At 50.3% G+C, this 11,916-nt stretch overlaps 9 protein-coding genes across 9 annotated transcripts; 3 read left to right on the forward strand and 6 right to left on the reverse strand.

Annotated features, from left to right (window-relative positions):
- Positions 1-188: 188 nt before the first annotated feature.
- On the reverse strand, positions 189-1,560 carry N7446_002824 (lipase family protein; the record flags this gene model as incomplete). Its single annotated transcript, XM_058511573.1, has 2 exons — positions 189-1,229; positions 1,297-1,560. 2 exons carry the CDS (start codon positions 1,558-1,560, stop codon positions 216-218), a joined length of 1,278 nt encoding a protein of 425 aa, XP_058377109.1. The 3' UTR covers positions 189-215.
- A 162-nt stretch (positions 1,561-1,722) lies between these two features.
- On the reverse strand, positions 1,723-2,976 carry N7446_002825 (WD40 repeat domain-containing protein; the record flags this gene model as incomplete). The annotated part of the gene is made up of 4 exons (XM_058511574.1): positions 1,723-1,763; positions 1,815-2,052; positions 2,105-2,691; positions 2,754-2,976. The coding sequence occupies 4 exons, from the start codon at positions 2,974-2,976 to the stop codon at positions 1,723-1,725; spliced, it is 1,089 nt and encodes a 362-aa protein (XP_058377110.1).
- Positions 2,977-3,244: 268 nt separating this feature from the next.
- N7446_002826 (U2 snRNP complex subunit MSL1) lies at positions 3,245-3,929 on the forward strand (the record flags this gene model as incomplete). The annotated part of the gene is made up of 3 exons (XM_058511575.1): positions 3,245-3,318; positions 3,379-3,592; positions 3,660-3,929. The coding sequence occupies 3 exons, from the start codon at positions 3,245-3,247 to the stop codon at positions 3,927-3,929; spliced, it is 558 nt and encodes a 185-aa protein (XP_058377111.1).
- A 139-nt stretch (positions 3,930-4,068) lies between these two features.
- N7446_002827 (ATG3/ATG10 family protein) lies at positions 4,069-4,841 on the reverse strand (the record flags this gene model as incomplete). The annotated part of the gene is made up of 3 exons (XM_058511576.1): positions 4,069-4,500; positions 4,555-4,644; positions 4,749-4,841. 3 exons carry the CDS (start codon positions 4,839-4,841, stop codon positions 4,069-4,071), a joined length of 615 nt encoding a protein of 204 aa, XP_058377112.1.
- Positions 4,842-5,643: 802 nt separating this feature from the next.
- N7446_002828 (uncharacterized protein) lies at positions 5,644-7,584 on the forward strand (the record flags this gene model as incomplete). Its single annotated transcript, XM_058511577.1, has 1 exon — positions 5,644-7,584. One exon carries the CDS (start codon positions 5,644-5,646, stop codon positions 7,582-7,584), a length of 1,941 nt encoding a protein of 646 aa, XP_058377113.1.
- A 559-nt stretch (positions 7,585-8,143) lies between these two features.
- N7446_002829 (Hsp20/alpha crystallin family protein) lies at positions 8,144-8,680 on the reverse strand (the record flags this gene model as incomplete). The annotated part of the gene is made up of 1 exon (XM_058511578.1): positions 8,144-8,680. The coding sequence occupies one exon, from the start codon at positions 8,678-8,680 to the stop codon at positions 8,144-8,146; it is 537 nt and encodes a 178-aa protein (XP_058377114.1).
- Positions 8,681-9,251: 571 nt separating this feature from the next.
- N7446_002830 (succinate dehydrogenase assembly factor 1) lies at positions 9,252-9,586 on the reverse strand (the record flags this gene model as incomplete). Its single annotated transcript, XM_058511579.1, has 2 exons — positions 9,252-9,375; positions 9,426-9,586. 2 exons carry the CDS (start codon positions 9,584-9,586, stop codon positions 9,252-9,254), a joined length of 285 nt encoding a protein of 94 aa, XP_058377115.1.
- Positions 9,587-9,693: 107 nt separating this feature from the next.
- On the forward strand, positions 9,694-10,660 carry N7446_002831 (fumarylacetoacetate hydrolase family protein; the record flags this gene model as incomplete). Its single annotated transcript, XM_058511580.1, has 3 exons — positions 9,694-9,708; positions 9,754-10,475; positions 10,528-10,660. The coding sequence occupies 3 exons, from the start codon at positions 9,694-9,696 to the stop codon at positions 10,658-10,660; spliced, it is 870 nt and encodes a 289-aa protein (XP_058377116.1).
- Positions 10,661-10,807: 147 nt separating this feature from the next.
- Positions 10,808-11,718, reverse strand: pre4 (proteasome core particle subunit beta 7; the record flags this gene model as incomplete). Its single annotated transcript, XM_058511581.1, has 3 exons — positions 10,808-11,412; positions 11,489-11,636; positions 11,689-11,718. 3 exons carry the CDS (start codon positions 11,716-11,718, stop codon positions 10,808-10,810), a joined length of 783 nt encoding a protein of 260 aa, XP_058377117.1.
- Positions 11,719-11,916: the final 198 nt, after the last annotated feature.

Genomic DNA, 11,916 nt, shown 5'->3' on the forward strand with positions numbered 1-11,916 from the left:
GCCTTTTTGTTTCATGTGATAACGATACAAATTTGCATTGCTGTTTTAACATTAGACGTTGTTTTAGGCGAATCTGAACTGAGGACAGCTGAGTTACATTCCAAACAACTTGTTAGCCTCTAAATAACGGTCGCAACATACAAATTGGGGTATAAGTGAGTGTTTGAGAAAAGGCGACCTATGGATTGCGAGCGTTAGTTAATCAAAATTACCCATTAACCACTGGGGTCACCCCCAGGAACACATAGGCCAATCCTCCAGAAATAGTCACGATGGGCATAAAACAGCTCCCAGAGTCGATACTTTGCCGGAATAAGCGACCAATCCCACCGGATGAGAGACAGCCTGTCCTCAGAATGACCCATCTTACAGCTAGTAGTATCTTGGCCTTTCCACTGCCCAAGGACAACCTGCTCACCAGATTCAGAGGCATGATTTCCAAGAGGCATTCGACAATGATTCATGCTGGAGGTGGATAGGTCGACTGGGATGTTGATATCATGGTACATTCCCCGCAAAAGAGCAGGGGTTTCTGACCCAGCAATACACCTGGGATCGTAGTTACCCACACACGGGTGTACATCTCCTAGAGACGGGGGAAGACCGGATTTTGAAATGAAGATCTCGCCCGCATGGGGCTCATATCCCCACTCCTGTAACGGGAGAAGTGGAACTGGGTCATCGACATGAGTGATCCGACGAAAGCGATTCTTATCCTGAGATAAGCTCTTATTTGACCTGGTGGGTTGCAAGTCAAACTGTTCGTCGAAGAACTGTGCAAAGCCCCCATTCCCAAGCATCGGCTCACCAAATGTCGTTACTTGCGGGTCCCAGCCCTTCAAGCGCATCTCGAGGCCTGCTAGTGCGGCCACGGCACCTCCGAGCGAGTGGCCAACTAATGTCACTTCATAGTCAGGGTATTTTTGCATCGCTTCTGAGATGTGAGGCAGAATTATCGACCGGGTGTCAAGCCATGAAGTCATGAACCCAGCATGAACCGTGCAGTTCTCGCAACGCGATCCTGACGGTCTGAGTGATTGGGTGTCAGCTATTTTGTTATCATCACCGGTGTATGGAACGTAGGCTTGGGGGTATGCGGAGAGATCGATGATCGTGTTTGTTATTGAGTAGGTACCCCGGAATGCGATGACGATACGTTTCGGTGAAGGGGGGTGTGAGACTGCAATATATCCGCACGAGTCAGACAGGAGAACGCCGGTATTCCAGGTCTATCAAGGGTATATGTTAATCTTGATTTCCTTGCTTGCGGGCTCCTTGACAACTGTCAGGACTCACAGCCACCAGCTCCAAGTCTGGAAACTCGACACAGCGGCTCAAGCACTGAAATGGCTGCTGTACTCCAGAAGTTCCAACACAATAGGAGATGTCCACTAGGCGAGATAGCTCCTCGAGAGAGTTGAAAAGATCGCCGGAGACATGTTCAGTCTCGTTCTGAGCTGCGACAAGCCTCAGAAAACGTAGAACTAGAAGAAAGAAAATACTGTTCGCCATGGTAAAGCATGGTTGAGGTGTTGAAGACAGGAACAGAAGTCGTGTCATGTGGAGAACACCGGAATCCGGGGTAACCTCATTATGTCATCGCATCTTTTTGGTTTACATTATGTAAGGATTCAATTCCATGTGCTGGATGTTCTACTAGGAATTCAGTACTATATGCATGCTATTGTTGGAACACTGGCATAAGAGAGTGGATTGTCCAAATCATGCAGACCAAACCACGACACGACCGTCGACACCGCTTGCTATGACACTATTAGTATTTTGGATTGAAACCACACGGAGGATTTGCTTACTGCTAAAAGATTTGACAGCGCCGTTGACCTCCTCATGAACTCGGACGGTGTTCACGGTGTTCTGGTGGGTCGATTTGAGCTTGGTGTCCGCTTGTGTCTGGCCCTTGAGATCCATCTGTCGGAACATGTTCAAAGCAGATTCCTCGCGGGCACCCCCGGCATCACCTGCCTTGTTCTCCAGAGAGCCAGCAAGGTGCCATCCATTCTCATCACCGCGGAATCGGAACGGCTCACAGTCCTACATTCAACGTTTAGTAAAAGTAACACGGGACTGAAATAGAAGGACTTACATGGCCAGCTGCAATGATTTCAGTCTCGCCGTTCCAGATGAGGCTGTTCAAGGGCAGCAATCGGGTGGAAACGTTCAACATTGCCCGTGGAGGTTGCTCTGGTGCGCTGGGGTATACAACGGTTACGCTGCTGTCATGTCCGGTGAAGGCGAGGGCGTTGCCGCTGGGGGAGAATGCCACACCCTGAATCCATCCCGCTGAGTCGTTTAGGAATTCGCCACAGATTGTGTTGAAGGGTAGGCGCTCTCCCCAGGCACTGGGTTCCGGGCGACTATCAATGCCCTTGATGAAGCTCGAGAAGACTCGCGCATGAGAGTCGGTAGATCCAGCTGCTAACAGAACGGAATTCGGGTGCCATGCAAGGGTGGTAATAGTACTGCGAATAGGCTTCTTCAGGTGCTTCGAGATCCACCAATCATTCTCTTCCTCAAAGTAACAGACTGCAATCACTCGAGCGCCAGACCCGACGGCAAACTTCTGTTCCGAAGGAGACCAGCGCACGAAGGTAGCAGCACGGTTGATCCGCAGAAGTACCAAGGTGGGTTTCCAGCCGTCAGGGGTCTTTTCCCAAACGTAGGCGTTACGGTCTAATAGAGCGGCCATTATCCGTTAGTAAAGTACGGTCGAGAAGCATCTAATCAAAGCAGACCTTGCGAGCAAGTGACGATTCGACCGCTGTTGGGAGCAATATCAACACTGGTAACAGTCTTTTCGTGGCCCTTTAGTTCATCGCTCAACGCGAACTTGTTGCCTGACGACTGATATAGCTCCACATTGTTCTCTCGGGCGACAGCAAGTGTCTGCTTATCAGAAGAGAACGAGTGGTCTGCAATTGGTGCGTGAAAGAGATGGTGAGCCTGTGGAGCGGCCATATTGCACAACAAGTACGACAGGAGGAGCTCTCTACCGTCGAGTCGTGGATTGTGTACTTGCGGGATGCGGGAACGGGGAGGGGAGCGGATGCTGATGACGCCTGGGATTGGTTAGGTAATATTGTCACCTGACTAAAAGCTGCTTTTCAAAACCTCAACTGGCATTCCCTTGACACAGAACGCAATTGAGCTTCCTTCCCCACAAGAGACTCTATCTACCGCTTTTTGTGAGACTTGAGCCACTTCTGTCATCCTATCAAATTCAAAAATGGCTTCAAAAGCATTGCCTTCACGTGGAGGCCCTGACGGCAAGGCCGTCGCGACTGGTCCCCCAAACCAAACGTGAGCTTCCGTTCAAGATAATTGAGTGTCGCCTGGCTATAGGTACTAATGATCTATCAGACTCTACTGCACTAACCTGCCTGATAAGCTCCGCAAGCATGATCTCCGATCGTCACTTTACACCCTCTTCTCTACCTACGGCACTGTACTTGACGTTGTAGCCTTGAAGACCCCGAAAATGCGAGGCCAGGCCCATGTTGTTTTCAAGGATATTCAGGCTAGTACACAGGCACTACGGTCTTTGCAGGGATTTGACTTTTTCGGGAAACAAATGGTGTGTATCTTGTTCTGCTAACTTGTCCTGCTATCGTCGCAAAGCCCCTCACTAATTCGTTGTCTAGAAAATTGTCTATGCCAAAGGCCCATCACATGTCATTGCTAAGCTTCGCGGCACCTTTGTCGGAGTTACTACTGGGCCAGCCCCAGTCTCGACCGACCTGCAGAAGTCTATCTTCGGTGGGCCACCCGGTGCGCTCCCTCAGCGACCCCCGACCGATGCCAATGGCGAGGGACAGGGAGTGAAGCGAGCGCGTGAGGAGGAAAGTGATGAGGAAGCCCCAATGGATGAAGACAGCGATGTGCCCATGGAAGCTTCTTCGGACGAGGACTAAGTACCTCGGCATCAATTTTTTTGGCCAATGGCGGGGAGGGGGGGGGGGTGGGGGGGGGGGGGGGGCGCCCCTTCCCTTGAGGTTTCCTCGCTCTGCAATCGATTTCCTTTTCAGCACATGCACGATGGTCTGGTACCATTCAAGCGAAAAGCTCGCGTGGGACGTGCAGGTTCACGCAATGACCCACCAGACTGAGCCAGATGAGTAGGTATGACCCAGGAGTGACGCTCTGTGGGTCTGCAATATGCGCCATGGCATCGGCCGTGTTGCACGGGTGGACAAAAAATGCCGGGGCGCCAGAGTCTGGATGGTACTGCGCGAAGACGTGAGCTCTTGTCACGAGGTTGGAGCTTGCACCTACACCCATACTAATTCCACCCATGACACCTACACTCTTCAATTCTCGCCTGTACTGTTCTGGCACCACATATTGGTAGACGGCGTCGAGTCCAAGCGGACTGTGGTTGTGCCACCTCAGGCCGAAGTACAAGACGGGGACCTGATATGTGGGGGATAGCAGGATGTCATAATCTACCTGTAAACTGGGCTGGCTGATGCGAACAAGAGCTTCCTGCGGTGAAGGGTTAGGATTAAACATCCCTTAATGGGGCTGGTATCTGCAGACCGGATCGTCTTCCTGCTCCTCTGGATCATCTGTGGCTTGCATCGGTATCGGTACATTAATACATTGTGTGATCCTGAGGCCAGTCCCTGGCTATTCAGCGGAGTCAGTATGAGAACTCTCTTTCGTATCTAGTATCCAGTATCCAGTATCCAGTAATGTCGATGAAAAAGGATAAAGACTCGAAAGGGTGTTACCTTTGTGAGGAGTCGAATCGAGGCCGAAGTGCAGAGAGCTTGACATGCGTCCTCAAACTCGGACTGCGTTAGGAAAGGAAAGTGAGAGCACATCTGAATGCGGTGTGAAGGATGAAAGCAGAAAAGGCCGGATGTGGGAACAAAGCTGATTGTGGCGGGTACCTGGTACCTGAATGTTGGGTGGTATGATGCTAGGGATGAGATGTAGTGGGTACCTCTCCCCGCTTGCGGGAGTATTGTACCTTCTCTCTCTCTATCTTTCTTTGTTCTTTCTTCCTTGTTCCTTGTTCCTTGCTCTGCATGCAGAGACTGTGGATCACTTTATGGCGTTTTCGTCTTTCTTAGTTGCATGATGCCTTTCTTTTCTTATGTATCGCTTGTTTCCTCCCATCTCCCCCCTCCCCCAAAGCTGGCCCTAGTGGCATCCCTGTTCTATTTGATTTTCTTGTTTTTACTTTTCTGTTTTGCTGTAATCTTCAATGTATGTGAACATCCTCAAATCTTGCTTTTGTGAATACCCTGGGACCCTGTTGGACTCAGCGTAACCTCAATCCCACGACCTCCGTCTCTCCTGTCCAACTGATTCCTGGATATCACGCAATCTGAAACACGGGTCTGTCCCATATTTCCGGCCTCCTGTCGAGAAACCCGTTCAACTGCCAATCGCACACCCAATTGCAAACTCAGCGGGAGCACGAGCTTGAAGTTCGGATTGATTTGCGTCGTGGCTTGACGTCAACAGTCTGGGGATCTAATCTGGAGAGTGTATCTGTGCATATCTGAGCCAGGTCACCCCTCGTGCGGGGGGACAGTGCTTGTCACCAAAGCCCCTCGAAATTGTATATCATTCATTCACAGCCTGGAGCGGATTGTGGAACCCACTGGCTTCTGAATCATGGGCAACACTCAATCAGGCCCCCAAAATGAGACGCGCCGCTCCAACCGACTTTCAAAGCCTCTAACCAAGAAGTTCAACACCTTTCAAACTTCTCAACCCCTCCGGTCGAAGTCCAATTCATCGCAGGCCTCAGGGCTGATTGGGTGGCAAAATCCTTGGGTTGGATATAATATCTCCAATACACCCGTGGAAAAACGGATCTCTTATCCAAAGAAAGCCGAGATTCCTCCTACCTTGTTTGAGGCAGAGCCATCTGAGGAGAGCCCAACAGATGAATATGCCGCCTCCACAGATGATCAGGCTTCTGAGAAGCATCAAGATCGCGCAGGCCTTTTGACAACGGGTTCCAGAAGAGAATCGTATCAGCCTGGATCGCCAGATGCATTTTCCCCATTCTCGCCGGTATATGAACAGCCAAAAAGGGCCAATTCAATCCAGACTCCTCTTCAGAGGCAAAATAGTGCTGTCAATGAAAACAGAGATGCAACTTCTTCGAACACCCATTTCCTGGTTGGCAACCAGCGATTCTCATTGACGCGCCGACGATCACTCCTGACCCGACCTGGTGTTGCTACGAGACGCACAACGGGTGCAATCCGGCGCGTTCCATCGCCGATTGGAGAGCCTATCGACGATCCGAGCGAGTCGGCCGTTTTGCAGTGGCCCTTGCCCTCAACCCAGAGAATGCGTCTCCCATCGCCAGCGCGGCCGACGAGTCCAACTGATGCCCGATATACTCAACTCGGAGCTCTCAAGCTCGGATCTCTGAGGGTGGTCAATGGTTCAGCCTCTCCATGCCCCAGCGAGCGCGTTTCTTTGGATAGGCCTGGACTAGGACTTGAAAATATTGAAGTCGTGGGTCCTCTCAGAGGATCTACGCTGGAGATTCCCGCCTTATCCGATTTGAAGAAACCTGACGATGTTCCCGGCAGTCCTTTCTCATTCGAGAAGTCTCCCACTATCACCGTTCGTTCACGGAACAAGTCCTTGTTCCCTGGAGACCCAGATGATGAAGAAATCGCTCTCTGTGATGATACGAGGAACCATTTGGAGAAAAGTGCTTTGGATGGCCTTGCCCGAAGCACGTCCAGATCCCTCAACAAATCAGACAGTGGCTACAGCTCTGCCACATCCGTCCACTCTATGCAGCGAAGCCGGACTCGGGGATCCATTGATTCACAGACGTCTGGCTCATGTGGTGCGGACAGCTCAAAAAATGTGTGGATCTCCAATCTCCCGACTTCGAGTCGACCAGCCGATAGCATACAGCGTCACTTGAGCCTCGAGGAAAGGCCCGAGAATTACTCACGGCTGCTCCCAGCCTCTCATCGATGGTATGACTCAAGCAACCCGACTCCGGTCGTTCAAACGCGATCGCGTCGGTCGACGTTATGTGCACCCCGCTTCACGGAATATCCTTCGTCTTGTGGGACCAGACTCGAAGCAAAGCCCGCTGTGGAGTCTCCGTATCTGTCTATGCCCCATCACCAACAAGGCTTCACTCGGGGGCCTTTATATGGTGATCGATTGTCCGTGGACATGCTTGATGTCATATCTTCTACAGGCTCCTCAGCTAACGTGGAGAAAACCTTAAGTTACCAGAAGACGATCGCTGGAAATAAGGAACAACTCCGCAGGTCAGCCTCTGCTTATCACATCCACGAAAAGAACGATACCTTTGTTAGTCGGCGTTCTCGATCCAGAAGTCAGAAGGGCAGTCGTATCTGGAGCCTGAGGCCCGGTGTTGAAGCTCCCCCGCTGCCCACGATCCTGTCCCCGGGCGACTTGCAAAATAATATCGATGCCGATTTAGCTGCTTCTGAGCCAATCCGAGGCCGGCCTCGAAGCCGGAGCAACGACTACCGTCCCTGTCGGTTGACGAAATCGCGTCCTCAGTCCGATGTTCATATGACGACCTCTCCTTTTGCGCTTTATTGATTTACTTGGTTTTATTGTTTGGTTTTGGTTTATATTTTGGATTTACAAAAGTTCTGGAGTTGATATGTTTTGGAGTTTAGGGCAGGGGGCATAGATGTCTTAGGTATACCCTTTTGGAATTGGAACTGGAGCGAAAATCATACTTGGCGTTGCACAGGGGTTCCATGGCATTGTCGGTCTTTATGCGCTTGATTTATCTCGCAATGCTAACATTTTCTTGGCTGCTTAACATGTCGAATTAAGACGTAGCTTAATGCGTCCCCGAGATGCATGGTAGTCTCCGAAATACAATCTCACCCATTGAATTGACCGCATGGCCGTGGTAGGGCCATTGTGTAGATAGCTTGAATCAAGTAAGGGGGGTAATACTTCAATATGCATATCCGGCGTCGATGTAGCTTGGGCTCTTACAATAACAAGTGCTATAGTGCGGTGGTGAAAAACATATCAAACATATCTCAAATTAATACCAATGCTTAATGCTTATAGAACATGCAGTGCAAACGCCGCCCCAAGACCCAATGCAATCCTGCCTAACACTATTCCCCAGATCTTCGTATCACAGGATACGAATCTTCTTCGTCTTGGGAATAGTCTGTTTAGGCACAACAACTGACAAAATCCCGTTCTTCAAGCTCGCCCGAACAGAGTCCTGATCAATACGAGCAGTAAAGCAAAATGTGCGCTGGAAATCACCGGTAGAACGTTCCGAAGCCCAGAAATGGGCCGGGGAAGGCTGAGCTTTCCCATGAGATGAAACGGTGTCAGCCGTAGTAGCAATCGACTCTGCATCCTCATCCTCGACTGTAGGCTGGTGCCAGCCCGGAGATGGGCTGCGGCTTGGAGCCATGTCTTCATTGTTGTAGTAGTTGCGCTCGATGCGACCTTTGATGACGAGCGTGTGTGCATCGGTGAATTCGATCTCGATGTTGCTTTGGTCCACACCAGGGAGTTCGCCGTCTAGATGATAGCTGTCATCTAATTCCCGCACGTCAAATGCTGGTGCGAAGGTGGGTGGCTGAGGTTTCCGGCAACCCTCATAGTCATCGAGGAGTTGGAGGAGTGGCGAGAAGCCGGTGTGTGAAAAGAAAGCCATTTGGAGATTGGAGTTGGTTTGGTTTGATAACTTGGAGATTTTCTGGATGAATAGAATCAAAACTGGCAGGTTATCTTGCGTTTTATACAGGTGCCCATGTTCATTAACGTTGAATAGTAACTTATAGTTCCGGAATCATCCAGAACCCCGTGGCACGCTCTACAACCCGCCAGCAAAATCAAGAATCAACCACTGACAAATGCATTTTATATAAGGTTCTTACTGGGATTTGTAATTTATAAAAGTTTTAATGCAAGGGATTGGGTAAAGGCTTCAGAGTTCAGGCTGTATATAAGGATACCAGTGATAGCTTGGGCATCTAGGCCACTAATTGATATGTTAGATGTAACACGGCATTTCTATTTCATTACTATGTTACAAAAGCTCTGAGGAACCTCCACCGAAAGGTACTAGACATGCCCGTCAAAGCGTGTATTATCGCCTCGACATGGCATCTTGGGTGTATTCGGCCAGACCTCTGCTCAATGAGTCAACTAAGATGAGAAACGGACAGGAATACACGAGAATCACCGGAATCACGAGAAACATACGGAGTAGTCAAGTTTACGTCTTATCGGATGTTGCGGATTCCCGGAGAGGCATACATCTCGAGCTGTCGATGGCCTTTGCGCAGGAGATATTCCACAGCGCTAAAGTCCTTTTTATTCACCGAGAGATGCTTTTGGAACTCTGCCCTATAACCCGCGTTAGATGGGAGAATGCCGCCGGGAAAAGTGAAGCTTACCGGGCATGGGCTTTGAAGTTGGGCCTTGATTCCTGAAGAACGATCAGATGAGATACGGAGTGCGGTTGAAATATACCTACCGTAGGCTTCTTTCGAATCTCACGCAGACATTTTCGGTAAAGAGACAAGACATCTCTTTGAAGACCGGAGAGTCGAGCCATTTGCGAGGATGGAGAGGGAGGTCCGTTTTCCGGCGATCACCTTTCCCGACCCCCGAGATATTACATCAATTAACATTTCCCCCTCTCTCGCTCTCTTTCCAACCACAATGTCTACCTTTACAGTGAGTCTAGATTACATCTTAACGAGCTGTGCTAATTGGATTTAGCGTCTTGTTCGCTTCCTAGCCAAGGATGGCCAGATCTACTACGGCGATGCTCTTCTTCCATCTGGAGTGAGCGACATTGCCAAAGCCACCAAGGCAAGAGTCATTCAGGGTGATATATTCGGTCAGTACCGGGTCACCGACCAGGTTGCGGAGATCAAATTGCTTCTTGCGCCTTTGGCTCGTAAGGATATTGGAACAGTTCGCTGCCTGGGACTGAACTACGAGCAGCATGCCAAAGAGTCAAATCTGCCTATCCCCAAGTATCCAGTTCTATTCTTCAAGCCTCTTACTTCAATTTCTGCACCGGGAGATGATATCCTCATTCCCCGGATTGCCCAGGAAGGTGAGGGTCTGGATTACGAGTGTGAGTTGGTTATTATTATCGGGAAAGAGGCCAGCAATATACCCGAAGGCAAAGCCCTGGACTACGTTCTGGGTTATGCTGTTGGCAACGATGTTTCCCACCGAGATTGGCAGATCAAACGGGGTGGAGGGCAGTGGGGATTGGGCAAGGGCTTTGATGGATGGGCGCCCTTTGGCCCTGGAATTGTTTCTTCCAGTGCCATTGCGGATCCCAATGCTCTGCATATCTCCACCAAGTTGAATGGGCAGACAGTTCAATCCTCTTCAACAAAAGACATGATCTTTGGTGTGGCGAAGACGATAGCCTTCTTATCCCAGGGCACCACGCTGCTGCCCGGAGATCTCATCTTCACTGGAACGTAAGTAAACCCCACACCATGATTTGGATTATATTGATTGACTGTTTGATAGACCCCAAGGTGTCGGGATGGGCCGCAAGCCTGCTCTCTGGTTGAAAGATGGCGATCAAGTCGAGGTTTGCCTCGAGGGTGTGGGTTCTTGTACCAACCGCGTGGTGTTTGAGAAGCCTAGCTCTAAGCTATAAGCTTAGAGCTGTTTCGGAAGGCCCGGGGGCGTAATTCGAATATACGGATATATCTACCAGTATGGTTTTTTAAGTCATCACAGAACTCTTGGCTGACTGGGTACTGGACAAGTAATAAATCCGCGTGTATTCATGTAAATATCAAATCTAGACAGTCTGGGCGCCGTATCCCTTGATTCTCTCGGCAAACGCCCAGCTCTGGCCCTGGATCTGTTCATCCTCTTTCAGATCAATGCCATCTTTGGTGATCACCGCTATCGAATACTTGTCGAGACTTCGCGCATCACGGTAGAACAAGACCTTCAAGCACTCCTTTAGGGCCGCCACGGCATCCTCCTGACTAACTTCCTCAAGAGGTGTACCCTCCGGGAACTTGCGACGCAGAATCGGGACAGCCAGATGAGCTCCAAAGCCCGTAGCCAGGTGAGGGGCAGAGAATGTTGTTCCCAACAGATCCGCCGAACTGAGGAACGGTTCCCCTTCTCCATCAAAGCCTGCGACAAGGACATGGTTCCACAGCGGGTTGAACTCGGAGCGACGTTTGTAGAACACCTTGGCCAGGTATGTGTGCAGGTTCTTGGCGTTGAGCATATTGCCATGGGTTGAGTAGTTCTCTTTGATGTCCATCGATTCGAGCAGACGGTCGAGGTATTGCATGTCGGAAACGTCACCACCAAACCCAACCATGGCTTTGTCGCCAAACGAACGTAGACGCTTGACATCTGAGAAACGGGCCAGGGATCCGTAGGAAGCTGAATATCCAGAAAGCGTATAAAATTAGATGCTGCTGCAGAGATGGAAACAAACACTTCAATAGAAGATGCATACCCAGATTATCGGTAGCTAAAGCGACACCGCCATTGAACTTGACACCCACCACTGACGTTCCAGTCACTGCAGGAGATGAGGTGTGGGCCTTTGGACCCGAGGTCTGCAAATATGAATGATCGTAGGCACCGTAGACATCGTTTCTAGGCTATCAACATAATTAGCAGGAGAGCAGGGTCTAGGAGATTTGTGCCACCCACTCGGCCCCAGGCTTCAGGGAAGTGGTTCATGATGAGTGCGACGAAAAAAGAATTGCGGTAAGAGATTCGAGGGTGAAAGCAAAGTGTGGACAACAAGGACGACCAAGATGGATAGATAGTACAGGGCGATGACGGTGGAGAGCTACCAGCAGGCAGTCGAGCTGACGGAGAGCTACCAGCTGACTAAGATTCGCGCTCCCCGGAGCCCGCGCCATTGGAATCTTCTAC

This window comes from Penicillium canescens (genome assembly GCF_028828765.1).
Source record: "Penicillium canescens strain IBT 15451 chromosome Unknown utg000002l_segment0_segment0, whole genome shotgun sequence".
NCBI classification, from domain to species: domain Eukaryota; kingdom Fungi; phylum Ascomycota; class Eurotiomycetes; order Eurotiales; family Aspergillaceae; genus Penicillium; species Penicillium canescens.